Below are 12,629 nucleotides of genomic sequence, written 5' to 3' on the forward strand. Positions count from 1 at the left end.
TCTTTTCCTTTCACAGCTTCTGCTAGAGAGGGAGTATTTGAGAAAGGGGCCCTCAGTGTGGAGGTGCACTGTGCAAGGCCTCAGCAGCTAAACTACATGTATTTCTCACCATACCTTCAGGCTCTGCAAGTCCTGTTTGTCCTATGAAAATATATGGGGGCCCAACTCCCCCCAGCCAACACAGGTGGCTGCTGCTGCCTCAAACGTTTCCAAGTGACGTTGAACCCTGCAGGCCCACAGGCCCCTCCACACTTCCTGTGTGGGGTTCAGAAATCCGCCTCCCCTCCCAGCCCTAGGTGCCTGCTTCGGAAAATGGTGAGTCTCCCTCTTACAAAGCCCCCTTTTTCATCCAAGTGTTGGAAGCAATGGCCACAGGGTCCTCATCTTCAGTAGGGGTTTTGAAAAAGTCTTTTGGTTTCTTTTTCAGAAGTAATAAGCCAACTGGCCTCCGCCATCTTAGGTTAAGTTAGAGTCCAGTGGAAAAAAAGATGCAGTCGGGGAATCTCTGGAGAGTTCTGGGACTCTGCCTCTTATCAGGTGAGTAAGATGGAATAAAAATGAGTGGTGTTTCTCCAGACTATGGCAAGGCTCACAGCCTAAGCTGGTGTTGCCCAGGGGAACCAAGGGCACTGTGGACTAGAAAATGTAACGAGCTGTTTCTGCAAGGCTAGCATGGGGAACTAGGGCTGAAGGCTAATGGAAAAGCAGGCCCCAAGGGCCTCAGAGACCTTTCAGGGCACAGCCAAAGAAAGGCAGTCAGGATGATTATATCTACAGAAAACAAAGTGATCTCTCAGCCTTCAAGAACGAGCTCTTTCTGTCAGTGAACTACCCAGCCTTTAAGAACTGATAAAAAATAGCCCCGGCCACGGTGTCCAGTTGGTTGGAGTGTCATCCCCTACACCAAAAAATTTGGGTTTGATCCCTAGTCAGGGCAGCAGGGCACATACCTAGCTGCAGGTTCAGTCCCTGGTTGGGACACATGCAAGAAGCAACCGATCGAGTTTCTCTCTCTCTCTCTCCGGCCCCCCCCACCCGCCACCACCACCCTCCCAAATCAATGGGCATATCCTTGAGTGAGGATTTAAAAAGGAATACCAAAGAAATTAGAAGAGTCAACCATTGCTCCTTATTGTGAGGAGACTATATAGTTGAACCCAAACTCTGCACAGGATGTAGCAAGCTTTGTGTGTAGGACAATAAAACACTTCCTAATTTTTAGTGCTTTTCAGTTAATCAAGATGTTCCATTAGTTTAGTCTTTTTTGAAGCAAGGTGGAGCAACTGATAAATAACCAAGAGCATTTCCAGTATCTCCTATAGGATAAATAAAATTTCTTTAAAAGATTCCATTTATTGAGTTCCAGATAACTACGTAAAAAAAATCTTTACAGGTGGTAACGAATTTAATCCTTACCTCCATCTTGTGAGATAAACATTGCTTCCCCTATTTTATAGATAAAGAAATTGATACTCAAAGAAGTTAAATAATTTGTTTACAATCACACGGTAAGTGCTAAAGCTGATTTTGGAAATTAGGACTACCTGTCTACAAGTCCTATGCTCTTAATAACTGTACTACAGGAGGCAGCTTGGCTTGCAATGGTTTTGTTTCAGAGCCCTAGGAAATGCTTCCCAGCTGGGGCTCCTATTAAAGCCACAGCCATGATATCTCCTCTTTCTGCTCCATCTTGAGTTTCTCAAGCTTACATGTACACACAAATCACCTGAGGATCTTGTTAAACTGCAGCTTCTGCTATAGTGGGTCTGCATTAAGGATTGTGATTCTGCATTTCTATAAGCTGGCAGGCTTATTAGTCTGCTACTTGTCCAGAAAACATGTTTGGATTGTCAAGGGGCAGGGTTCAGCTCCTGCAGAGAGTAGTCAGGCATTTTCTTAGAGGCCTATAATATCAATTATGCTTTAAAGAGAGAGAGAGAGAAAATGAATGAATGAATGAATGAATATAAAAGACCCAAGTTCTAAAGATTTGGCACCATGATTATGAGAATGTGCCCAGTATGCTATGGGTATTGGAGAGGGGCAGAGGGGTGCAGTCTCTAACACAGTGTAGAGGCTATTGGATTAAAGAGAGGTCCAGGTACACAGAAAACTTTCAGGCCAATCAAGGGAAACTTGTTCGGAATCCCAGTTATTACTGAGTGAGGGGATCTGAAGGGCCCAGTGGAAATGTGACCAGGCTCTTCAGTGCACAGGCTGCAACTGATGAGTAATCAGAGTTTCATATATTTTCATCTGTCTTAGTGCAAAACAAATGGAAAAACTGAAACATCAGACAAGCAGGCACCAAAGATGGAACAAGAACCCTAATGCTTGTACCCAACCAAGAGCTTGTGTTTCTTTCACAGAGACCAACTTTCAAAATGAAGATGTGGCTGCAAAATTTTGTTGCTATTTTTCCAGTCACCCAAAAAGCAGCCCCAGCTTTTTCTAACTTCTGTTTGTCAAATATCGTGTTTTCATGCTTAATACTAGAGGCTTTCTTGCTCTGTTTCATCCCAAATTGACCAGGAATTTGTGGTGCTGGAATGACTAATCTAGCAGTGTTTGGGCAGGACTTTAGGTATTCAGAAATGATCAGACAAGACCACAGCACTTTTTCTGCTTGAAATTTCAGGCACTCACAGATTTACTAACTCTTTTTTTCTTATTATTTATTTTCCAGTTGGTGCTTTTGGGCAAGAAGGTGAGATACACTTTGTTTCCTTTTTATGAAATTGGCCCCAAATTCTTTGTATTTATGAGGGGAGCTTTCTCTAGACCTCCCACAGAGCTTCCACAGAGACCAGTAAAAGGGGTTTCTATCGTTTTCTCCTTTACCTTTTCTTCATGAGTTTAGAGGTAGTTTTGTCTATAGCCAAGAATAGAGAAACAACAGAGGTCATAGGAAATAATGAGTTTTAACTATTCAAAAAGAAAAAAATTGAGACTATTGAGTTAAAAATGCCAACAGTTTTCTTTTGCTTGCACTTGATATTTGATGTGATATTTTGTAGACGGTATGTGGATTGAATGATGCAGCATTTGAGTGCGCATTCAGAAACTCATGTCCAAAAACACTGGATGTGTGCATATGTGCTCATGTGTGCACATGCATACGAGTGTGCCTGGCCTGGACTTAATTTCTCAATCATAGCTGTAGAATCAAAAAGAGTGTCCCAATATTGGAAGCCTCCTTATCTTTTGTGTTTAAAGATAGTCATGGTGCCAATCTACATTCTAGTGCACTTTCTAATTTGTAGTGTCCTTAGGATCCCCCTCTTTTTTTTTTGCCATGCAGCATACTTTAACGTTACATTCTTCACAAATGGTATATATCAAAAAGCACTGATATGTTTCAGAATGGCTCATCTCTTCTGCATGCTGTTGCCATTTAGAGGTGATTTTTGTTTAGTATTTGATTTATGTTCAATATAGATCTGTTTTAGTGCTTACTTTGGCAGCACATATACTAGATCTGTGTTTCCCAACTTTATTGAGATAAAATTGACATAATATGGTGTGTATATACATGTATATATGTGTATATATATATATTTGGTGTGTGTGTACATATATAATTATTATGTAGAATAATCATATGAAATTATATATGAAATATGTAACAGTGAAATGATTTAGAATTCATTTTTATAAATAGCAATCAGCTGTTTAATGTAGGATGTAGGGCCCAAAACAGCTTTTCATATACAGACATTAGGGAACTTAAAGAGCCATTGTTATCTAAAGGTTGAGGAAATAATCTTAACCCATGGGAGCAAGATCTGATCTTTGTTGCTGATAGAAGTATTGCTGACAGTTTCTTATTATTTTCTTTTCAGAGAATGAAGATAATGGTAAGAGGATTTTTGCCCTATACAACTTCTTTTCAAATGGTCATAGAGGACAATCATTGTAATAAACACTGAGAACCAGAACAATTAGAGGAAAAGCACAATTATCTTTCATTAGAACATGTATGTGAAGTGTCTATGTTTGTTTGTTGCTGTCATGTTTAATCATAGCTGAGTATGATAGGTATCCCTCAGTATATGTTCCAGGAAGAAGATACGTGTGGGTAAGGATTAAGGCCACCATGAGTTTTTTGTGTAAATCATGAGTTCATTTAAGGCAGAGGTGGTATCTTATTTACCTGGCCCAGTGCCTGGCACAGAACAGGTGCTCAATGAATATTTTTTAGTGAATAAATGATTGTAAACATGAATAAATCATTAATTCCCTCTCCTCAAGAAGCCAATGGTCTTGTGTGAGAGATAAAAAATTGGTAGTATAATGTATCACATGCTGTGATGTGGGTAGAGACAGAGCAAAATAAAATATAAAAAGAGAAGTGGTCAACTCTACAGAGAGTAGTTGAGGAAAGCTCCCCAAAGGAGGTGATTCTTGAGCCAAGTTTTTAAAATGAGCTTGTATTTTAAGGAGGAGGAGTATTTTAGGCAGAGGAGTTAAGGCTATGTAGTATGAGGTTAAGAGTCTAACTCTGAAGTTATACTACCATATCTGAATTATGGCTGAATTCATATCTGAATCCTTGCTCAGTTTCTTTGAATAATTTATTTAACTTCTCTGTTCCACAGAAACATCATGTGTAAAATGAAAATAATAATGCTACTTATTAGTAGCATTATTAGGATTGAATGAAAAATTCACCTAGAATATTATCTGACATATTGAAGGCAGTTAGTGAATTTTAGTTATTATTACATGGGAAGCATGCAGACTAGATAATAAGCATTAAAGTTTATTGAGCATGTATGTTGTAGGTATTGCTATAAATATTTTACCTGAATGTCCTATGCTAACATCCTTATTCTACAGATAAGAAAAGCAAGTTTAGAAAATAAATAGTCCGATCACAGAGATAAATGTAAATGTAGACTTAGCTGATACTGAAGCTCACATTCTCAAGCATTATAAAACACTGTCTCTGGATATGTGTAAAATTTTTCTGAGCATACATCCTATTTCTAAGCACAAAATTCTAGGCCCTTGTATGAGCATGTAAAAGTCTAAGCTCTGCTATTAAACTGTGCCAATAAAAGTTGTGGACAATTTTCTTTACATTTCCTTTTTCATCAAACACACCAAGCAGATGCCTATTTACTTTTAAATTCTTTCATTTATGATTTCTACTTAATAAGCATTTCTAAAAATATCAGTGCTGAAAAATTATTTCTAAGTCAAAATAATATTGACTATAAATTGTCATATACTCAACTCCCAATTATTAGCAGATGGATAAACCCGGAGAATGACTTGTTTACATTCCATATGATCTTAGCCACAGAGCTACTTGAGCAACTGGGTAAGAACTCACTTCTATTCTCCACTGTAGCAGAACCTTATGGAGGATAGGAAGGCATTCGCTAAAGTTTTTCTTAAGCATTGCTATGCCCCATCCATTTTTACTTTCATAATCCATTTAATTCCCACAGATACCTCGTGAGGCAGATGTTTTATCTCCATTTTCCAGATAAGAAACTGAGGCTTAGAAAAGTTAAATGACTTGCCCTTGGTCATACAATCAAAGGCAGATCTGGAATTCAAACACAGGACTTCTGACTCAGTCTAGCAATCTATCCCCAATAGCATACTATAGAAAAAAAAAAAAACAAAAGAGAGAAGGCTATCTCTGAGCACCACCACCTCTCCTCCTTTCCAGCTGTCATATTCAGGCTCAAACATAGCCTGGTGCTGTTCAGTGTCCCAACTCAAGTCTTCCAGGAAAAGAGGATGCACCCCAGCCCCATATACCTGGGGCAAAATTGCCTGCTATGGGGAATGTGGCTGGATCCCCAAATTCTATCATGGATTTCAGTTGTCCACACCAACAGTTCCTCCCTCTATCAAAAATAATTGAGAGATTATTATACTCAGCAAAGAAACTATTTAAATTGAAGCTGTTTTTTGTTAGAAGAGCCATTTCCTTAAGAAGTATATAGTGCTTCACATAATTTAAAGGCAATAACATAAATATGGTACAGAATAAGAAGAAAGATATTTGATCTCTTTTATGAAAGATGCTGTTAGTTTTCAGAAATAACTTCTGAATAATGAAAAATAGGTAAGCCCAAGAATCAGTGATACAAAAATATGAAAGCCTTTATCCCTGAGAAGGCTTTTCTGTATCTCTCTGGAATATGGTTCTTACTAATGCAAGAGGATAAGCTTGAAGACTTTTAGAACTTTTTAGCTTTAGGATTTGAAGATTTTTTGAGCTTTAGTGGATGTCAAAAAAAAACACATGCTGATATATTCTCAATTTGATGTATCTGAGTTGTTATCTTGTAAGCTTACCTCTTTGGGAATCCTTGGGGATAGTGGCCAGCCTACTTGAAAAATTTTACCTAAAATTTAAACTTAAACCAAGGTTATTTCCTTATACTCTTTCTTTTTTTCATTTTCAAGTAAATTTCCACATACTCTAAAAAGTAAGTTTATCATTCTTCTAGGTATTCCCTATCTGAGGATTCTCTGTTCTTGAGATTCTCTGAAAGAGAAGGAAGTGATTGAGAGAGATAATCTCAAGAACAGAGGTCCTCCTCACATTATAGTTTAGAAACACTGCAAATAGGGATTTTAACAGGTCTTTCTTTACTTCCATTCTCCCTTTCCCCAGTCCCCATGTCCATGCCTACACTTTAAAGTCACTCTCAAAAGGTCTTCTAGTCCCACTCTGGGTAACTTCTCTCCTACCTATTAGCAAGCAGAGTTCCCATTGACAAGAAAATTTGAGACCTAAAAGACAGATGATTTTTTACATTTGGTTGTTTCTTTTGTTACTAATTTTCCTCTCCTGAACTCTTAGTGGTTTCTTCTTCCAATTTCCCTTCTCTTCTATCTCATTCCTCAGCATATAAAATCTCCATCTCCGGAACTAGGGTAGAGCTGACATGCCCTAATAATCTTGAATATGAAGTAACAAATTGGAAGCACAATGGTGAACTAAAAAATCAACAAGGGAAACGCCTAATACAAGAAGATTTTTCAGAAATGAAACACAGTGGTTATTATCATTGCTACAGTACAAGCACCTCGGAGAAGTATCACAATTATCTCTACCTAAAAGCAAAAGGTAAGATAGGTCTCCAATGCAAGCACTACAAGACTCTTTAGGAAAAACCATTTCCAAAGGGTTTCTCAATTATTTCCCCTAACCCAACTCACAGTCCCCTGATATCTTTATGCCTCTCCTACACTCAATACAAGGACTCTCTGGGGCCACACAGCATCAGTGTTTTCTGAAATATTGACTAAATACCAATATGGGACTGTCTAGGTAAGCTCAGTCAGCACTTCATCTAAAACAGCTTCCCAAGAGACAAGATTGGATCATTTGCATTATAGCACTCCAGAATTATGGCATTAGGTACTTTACCCAGAGATAAATTCTTCAGAAGGATTTTCAAAAGAGACTCAAAACTACTCTAATAAAATGTCATAAGCTAAGGCATAAAAATAAATCTTAATGATAGTTAACATTTATTGAGTGCTTATTAAGTTTCAAGCACTATACCAAAGACTTGCCAGAGATTTTTTCCATGTAATCCTCTCAACAACTATATGAGTTAAGTACTATTTTATTCCCATTTTATAGATGCAGGAACAGAGTCTTTGAGGGCTGAAAACAAATTTCACAATTCTCACAGCTAGTAAGTAATAGAGCTAGAACTTAAACCCAGACTCTCTGATGCCAGAGCTTCTACCCATAACAGTCACACTTTGCTTATAGTTATTGAAAGGGAGGGCCCTACTCTTGCTATTGCCAGCATGTGAGTATTGAAAGGAAAATCACTTTCATTTGTTCCTTTCTCATCTCCAATGTCCTTTTGTCTTTCTTTCTTGGTGATTTTTCCTCTTCCCGCACACCCCCTCTCCCTTTCCCACTGCCCTCCAGTGTGTGAGAACTGCGTGGAAGTGGATCTGACAGCACTAGCTGCAATCATCATAGTTGACATCTGCATTACCCTGGGCTTGCTACTACTGGTGTATTACTGGAGCAAGAATAGAAAGGCCAAGGCCAAGCCTGTGACCAGAGGAGTAGGTGCTGGCAGCAGGCCCGGTGGTAAGAAACATGGAGTTGGGTGGGAGGAGATTCCCAGCCTGGGGCCGCATGGACAGCAAGTCCACAACTGGGTCAAGACAGCTTCTATGGAACATTCACTATGTTACCACAATCCCAACAGAGGGTTTCACATCTCAGATTACTCTTTCCTTCCCACCTTAGAAAAGTGTAAAAATGTTCAGTAACAGGATGGGCTTCCTCAAATGCCTGTTAATGTTCTAGAATAATCAGATTGTACCCCAGTCTGTGGTGAGAGAGACTTTGGGACATTAGTTTCTGCCTTTTCCTTTCCCTTACTCTATGAGAAAGGAAAATGTAGAACAACTTTGAACTGAAAAAAACCTACAGAATGATAAGAACAGTAGGTGGGGGCATTAGCAATGGAATGAAAAGAAATGAGAAAAGGTGGCTGAAATGGAAAAGGGAGACTTAGAGGAGAGAACAAATGGGTTTGCCATCCTCGATCTGGGTCTCATTGCCACAAGATTGGTTTTCCCACATGTAAACAACAAATCTTTCCCCTCCTTTTCTCTGCAGGACAAAACAAGGAGAGGCCACCACCTGTTCCCAATCCAGACTATGAGGTATTAAGGAATAGAGTGGGGAGACAGGGTCTTTCTGTGGAAGAAGGGGACAGGCAGGACTGCTCATCTAGCCTGCCAGACACCTTAAGCCCCCATTCAGGGCTCTAGGACAGTTCACCATGTGCCCACCTCTGCCTCCTTCATGGTAAAACAGGGCTATCTCAAGGCTGCCAGCCTCCACCACCACAAAGCAGGTGGGTGGTGGGGGCCGGGCGACACTCCACTTTCTCCAGCTTGCTTATTCATTAGCTGAGATATAGCCATGGGGAATAACACATATGTAAATTCTAATATGATCGACTCAGGACTGATGTGCCACCAGCATGCACTGGTACAGTCATACCAGTTGTTGAATTATTAAAATACTTCACTGATAAGAAACCCCAAGCTTCCCTGTCCCCAACACATACTGCTAAATGTCATAGCCACTCCCCACTGAACTGCCTCCTGATATGACAACTAAAGAGATAATGTCTGGCATAGCAGAAAACCATCCAGATTTTTCTGATTTGTTGCTGTGTGTATACTACAATTGTTAAATATTTTGAATATCATACTTGAATAAAGTCAACACATATTTATTGGGCACCAGCCAAGCATATAGTATTCACTTTCCCATGAGTGACTTTATTTAATTCTGACAAAAGCCCTGAAAAGTGGGTCTTTAGATTCCCATTTTTAATGTAGGAAAGTTGAGACCCACAGAAGGAGGTGACCAGATCAAGTCTATTATCAGTCAATGCCAAGTTAAGAGTTCCAACCTGCCTCCTGACTCCTAGTCCAAGGTTCCTTCCACTGCACTAAAACTAGATGGCTGCAGTCCCTAGGAACTACTGTCTGTCTTAGGAACTACTTCCTCCCATCCTGCTGACCAACTCCTCTATTCACCTCTAGCCCATCCGGAAAGGCCAAAGGGATCTGTATTCTGGACTGAATCAAAGAGGCACCTGACAGCTCCTGAGGACACCGCATCACCCATTGGCCCAGGCTTGGCTCCTTCCTCCCCAGGCACCCTGCTACTCCATTTCCTGGGCAAGTCTTGGATGCCACAGGAAAACTGTCCCTCTGCCTACTGTAGAACTAACTCACACCTGCAGCCTTGTTCCCTCCCTCTTTCCAGTCTTCCTTGCTGGAGCCTAGTCCTAGGGTATTGCTGCTTCATTGTTCTTTGAAATATCATTGCTACTCACCCCCTCACACCTGGCCTGCACTCTTGTCAAGATATTTATTTCTGCTACTCACCACACTGCCAATTCCTTTCTCTCCTAGTGGATGTTACTTCTCCCTTCAGTGCCCTCCTTTTCCTGCCTAAAAGTTGCCCCCAACCCTAACTGTTCCATCTACCTTTCTACTGTTGCAGCTCTCTATCGACCCTCTGTGGGAATACACTGCTGGGTGAATGTTGGCAGAGGTCTTGACCCCTGTCACAAACATTGGCCCAGAGCCAGCCCTTTGTTTTCTCTCCCCTGTCTGCACTGTAGGCTCCCCGGTGGTCATTTCCATCTCCATAAATGTGCTAGGCTCCTTGTCAGCTGGGAGAGAAAAGAAATAAAGTGTGTTTGGCTAAAAGAATTGCTGTCTCTCTTTTCTGGGAGGCCCTTAGAGGCTGCTTTATTTCCTGAAACAGCTTTGGTCCTCCCTTCCTTTGACTAAATTCTCAGCTGTGATCCCAAAGGCCAGTACTACCTGTTTTCACAGTGGGTAAGCCATTACCAGAAGCTCTCTTTAGAGAGGAGGCGTTAGGGAATAATTGAAAGAGAAAGAGATGGGATAATTAGTCTTTTGACTAAGTTCTCTTGGAGAAAAACATCAAGGGTAGTTGAGACTGATGTGTCCCTAACAACGTGGTCAGTTCAGAAAATGGATGAGGCAGAAACAGAGGCCTTAAAAGGCAGATGAGGGCAGCTGCTGAGAAGAGTGGAGGAACAAGGGGCTGAAGGCCAGGACATAGATTTCCACAAGCTGTACCACCAGCCAGGTGACCTTGGGCACATCACTTAACCTCTTAGTGCCTCTCTTTCCTCATCTGAAAATCAGATATGCTGAAAGGGTTAAATCAATTAATCCAGGTAAAGGGGTTCCCAGCACCTGGTTCCTAGTATGATCTAAAAAAAATAAATATCTGAGGTCAGATATTGTGTCTGTCTTATTTTCACAACTGCATTCCTACTGCCTAGAACAGAGCCTGGCAATCGTAGGGGCTCAATGTTGAATGAATGTGAAGAAACAGCTATATACAGTTTAATACCAAGTAGACGTCAGCATGAGTGATCATGATTTGGGGTGATACACACTACTATAACCAACTCCTTTGATAGGACTAATCAAGATGTGATTCACACCTTCTGTCTCAGCAACGGGTTTCATAGTTGATGAAGAGAACTAGGCACACTTCTATTCCAACTTCAAAATGTAAAAGAAAAACGTCTTTAATACTTGCTTGCTTTTTTCTTTTGCTGATTATGTTCCAATTAAAGATGAGACCATATAACCAGAGACACTGAAAGTAAGACAGTAACCAGAGGGGAGGTAGGAGGGGATAATGGGGGGAAGGGTTTTCAGGAACTACTATAAAGGACACATGGACAAAACCAAGGGGGAGGGTGGAAGCAAGGGAGGGAGGGGGGTTTGGCTGGGGTGAGGGGGAGTGGCAGGGGAGGGGGTGGAGGGGATGCAGACAACTGTAATTGAACAATAAAATAATTTAAATAAATATGTCAAACTTTACCAATAAAGTCTTTAATACAATCACTTTGATGTCAAAAAGGTATTTTTAATTATAAAAAGCAATCCAGAAAACAATTATAAAAACTTTTTTATATTTAAGTGTATTTTATTGATTATGCACTAAAAACTGGTTTTTATAAGACTAACTTTATTGTAAACGAACAGTTAAATTTCTATTAGAATTTTAGTAGAAGCTTTCATAATGAAGAATCTTCGTTATATGAAGAAAAGGAGAAAAGGGAAGGAAAGAAAGAGCTGCAGAGCTGGGGCTGGGGGAAATGGGGGAAGGAGTTGCCATCAAGCAGGCACCACTCCCTCTGCTATAAGAGGCAGCAACCTGCAGCCAGAAGCAGCTGCGGTTTAATAGCCAGGATGTGGGCTGTGGGTGGAGCGAGGCAAGAGAGATACAGCAGCAGCAGCCAAAGGCCAAATGTGGGAGGGCTTCTTCCTCAGTCTTCTAGGGCACACACTCAGTTTACAGAGAGGTGTCCAGAGCACTGAGGATCTGTCTTAGTCCAGCTCAAGCCAGCAGGCTCTCTTCTCTCCCATCTGCACTCAGAAACCTCCCTGCTGACCACAGAGCTATTTATGTATGTGACTAGGCCTGAAAAAGTAGCCCTCCACATACTATACACACTCAGCCTTGGGCTTGTGGCTACAGTTTCTATTTGATGATCCCTGTTGAAACACTGCTTCTTTTCCTGTAAGCACTCAATGCTTATGCTCACAAGGAGTCTCCATGATGTTGACCTTCACTAGCTACTAATCAGGCTGGCCCAAGGGTGGCAGTTTTGGACCAGGGTTGGCAGTTTTGTCCCAGGTATATTTGATGATGCCTGGTCAAGGGAAGATGTGGCTCAGCATGATAAAAGCAATAATAGCTAACATTTAGCGAGGATTTGCTATGCTCCAGAAATTATGCTTAGCACTTTACATGCGCTATCTCATTTAATCCTTATGACAGCTTGACAGGGTACATGTTGTTGCCCTTGTTTTACAGATGAAGATACAGGGACTCAGAGAAGTAATGTCATTTGCTTGTAAAGATATACAGTTAGTGAAGAACAGATCTGGAATTAGAAGCCAGGATTATCCAACTCCAATGAACAGTTTCTCAGGGCCAACTGTGATCATAAATAATGCTCTCCATTTTCCTGACTTAAGAGCTCTGTATGTAATTGTTTAGGTATTCTTCCAATGAGTGCTTTTCTAATCACTCATGTGGGAGACCA

General features: G+C 40.6%; 1 protein-coding gene across 1 annotated transcript; it reads left to right on the forward strand.

Annotated features, from left to right (window-relative positions):
* The first annotated feature begins 215 nt into the window (after positions 1-215).
* On the forward strand, positions 216-10,242 carry CD3E (CD3e molecule). Its single transcript, XM_045838927.1, has 8 exons — positions 216-315; positions 428-537; positions 2,687-2,707; positions 3,843-3,857; positions 6,875-7,096; positions 7,919-8,086; positions 8,624-8,670; positions 9,565-10,242. Exons 2-8 carry the CDS (start codon positions 489-491, stop codon positions 9,619-9,621), a joined length of 579 nt encoding a protein of 192 aa, XP_045694883.1. The 5' UTR covers positions 216-315; positions 428-488; the 3' UTR covers positions 9,622-10,242.
* Positions 10,243-12,629: the final 2,387 nt, after the last annotated feature.

This window comes from Phyllostomus hastatus, unplaced genomic scaffold, assembly GCF_019186645.2.
Source record: "Phyllostomus hastatus isolate PE091 unplaced genomic scaffold, TTU_PhHast_1.1 phas_contig_113, whole genome shotgun sequence".
NCBI classification, from domain to species: domain Eukaryota; kingdom Metazoa; phylum Chordata; class Mammalia; order Chiroptera; family Phyllostomidae; genus Phyllostomus; species Phyllostomus hastatus.

What these genes read in the sequence shown, in the direction of transcription:
- CD3E (XM_045838927.1), top strand. Translation starts at nt 489, where the DNA reads ATGCAGTCGGGGAATCTCTGGAGAGTTCTGGGACTCTGCCTCTTATCA. An exon ending in TCTCTACCTAAAAGCAAAAG is followed by an intron (nt 7,097 to 7,918) that starts GTAAGATAGGTC and finishes ACTGCCCTCCAG; the next exon opens with TGTGTGAGAACTGCGTGGAA. An exon ending in TTCCCAATCCAGACTATGAG is followed by an intron (nt 8,671 to 9,564) that starts GTATTAAGGAAT and finishes ATTCACCTCTAG; the next exon opens with CCCATCCGGAAAGGCCAAAG.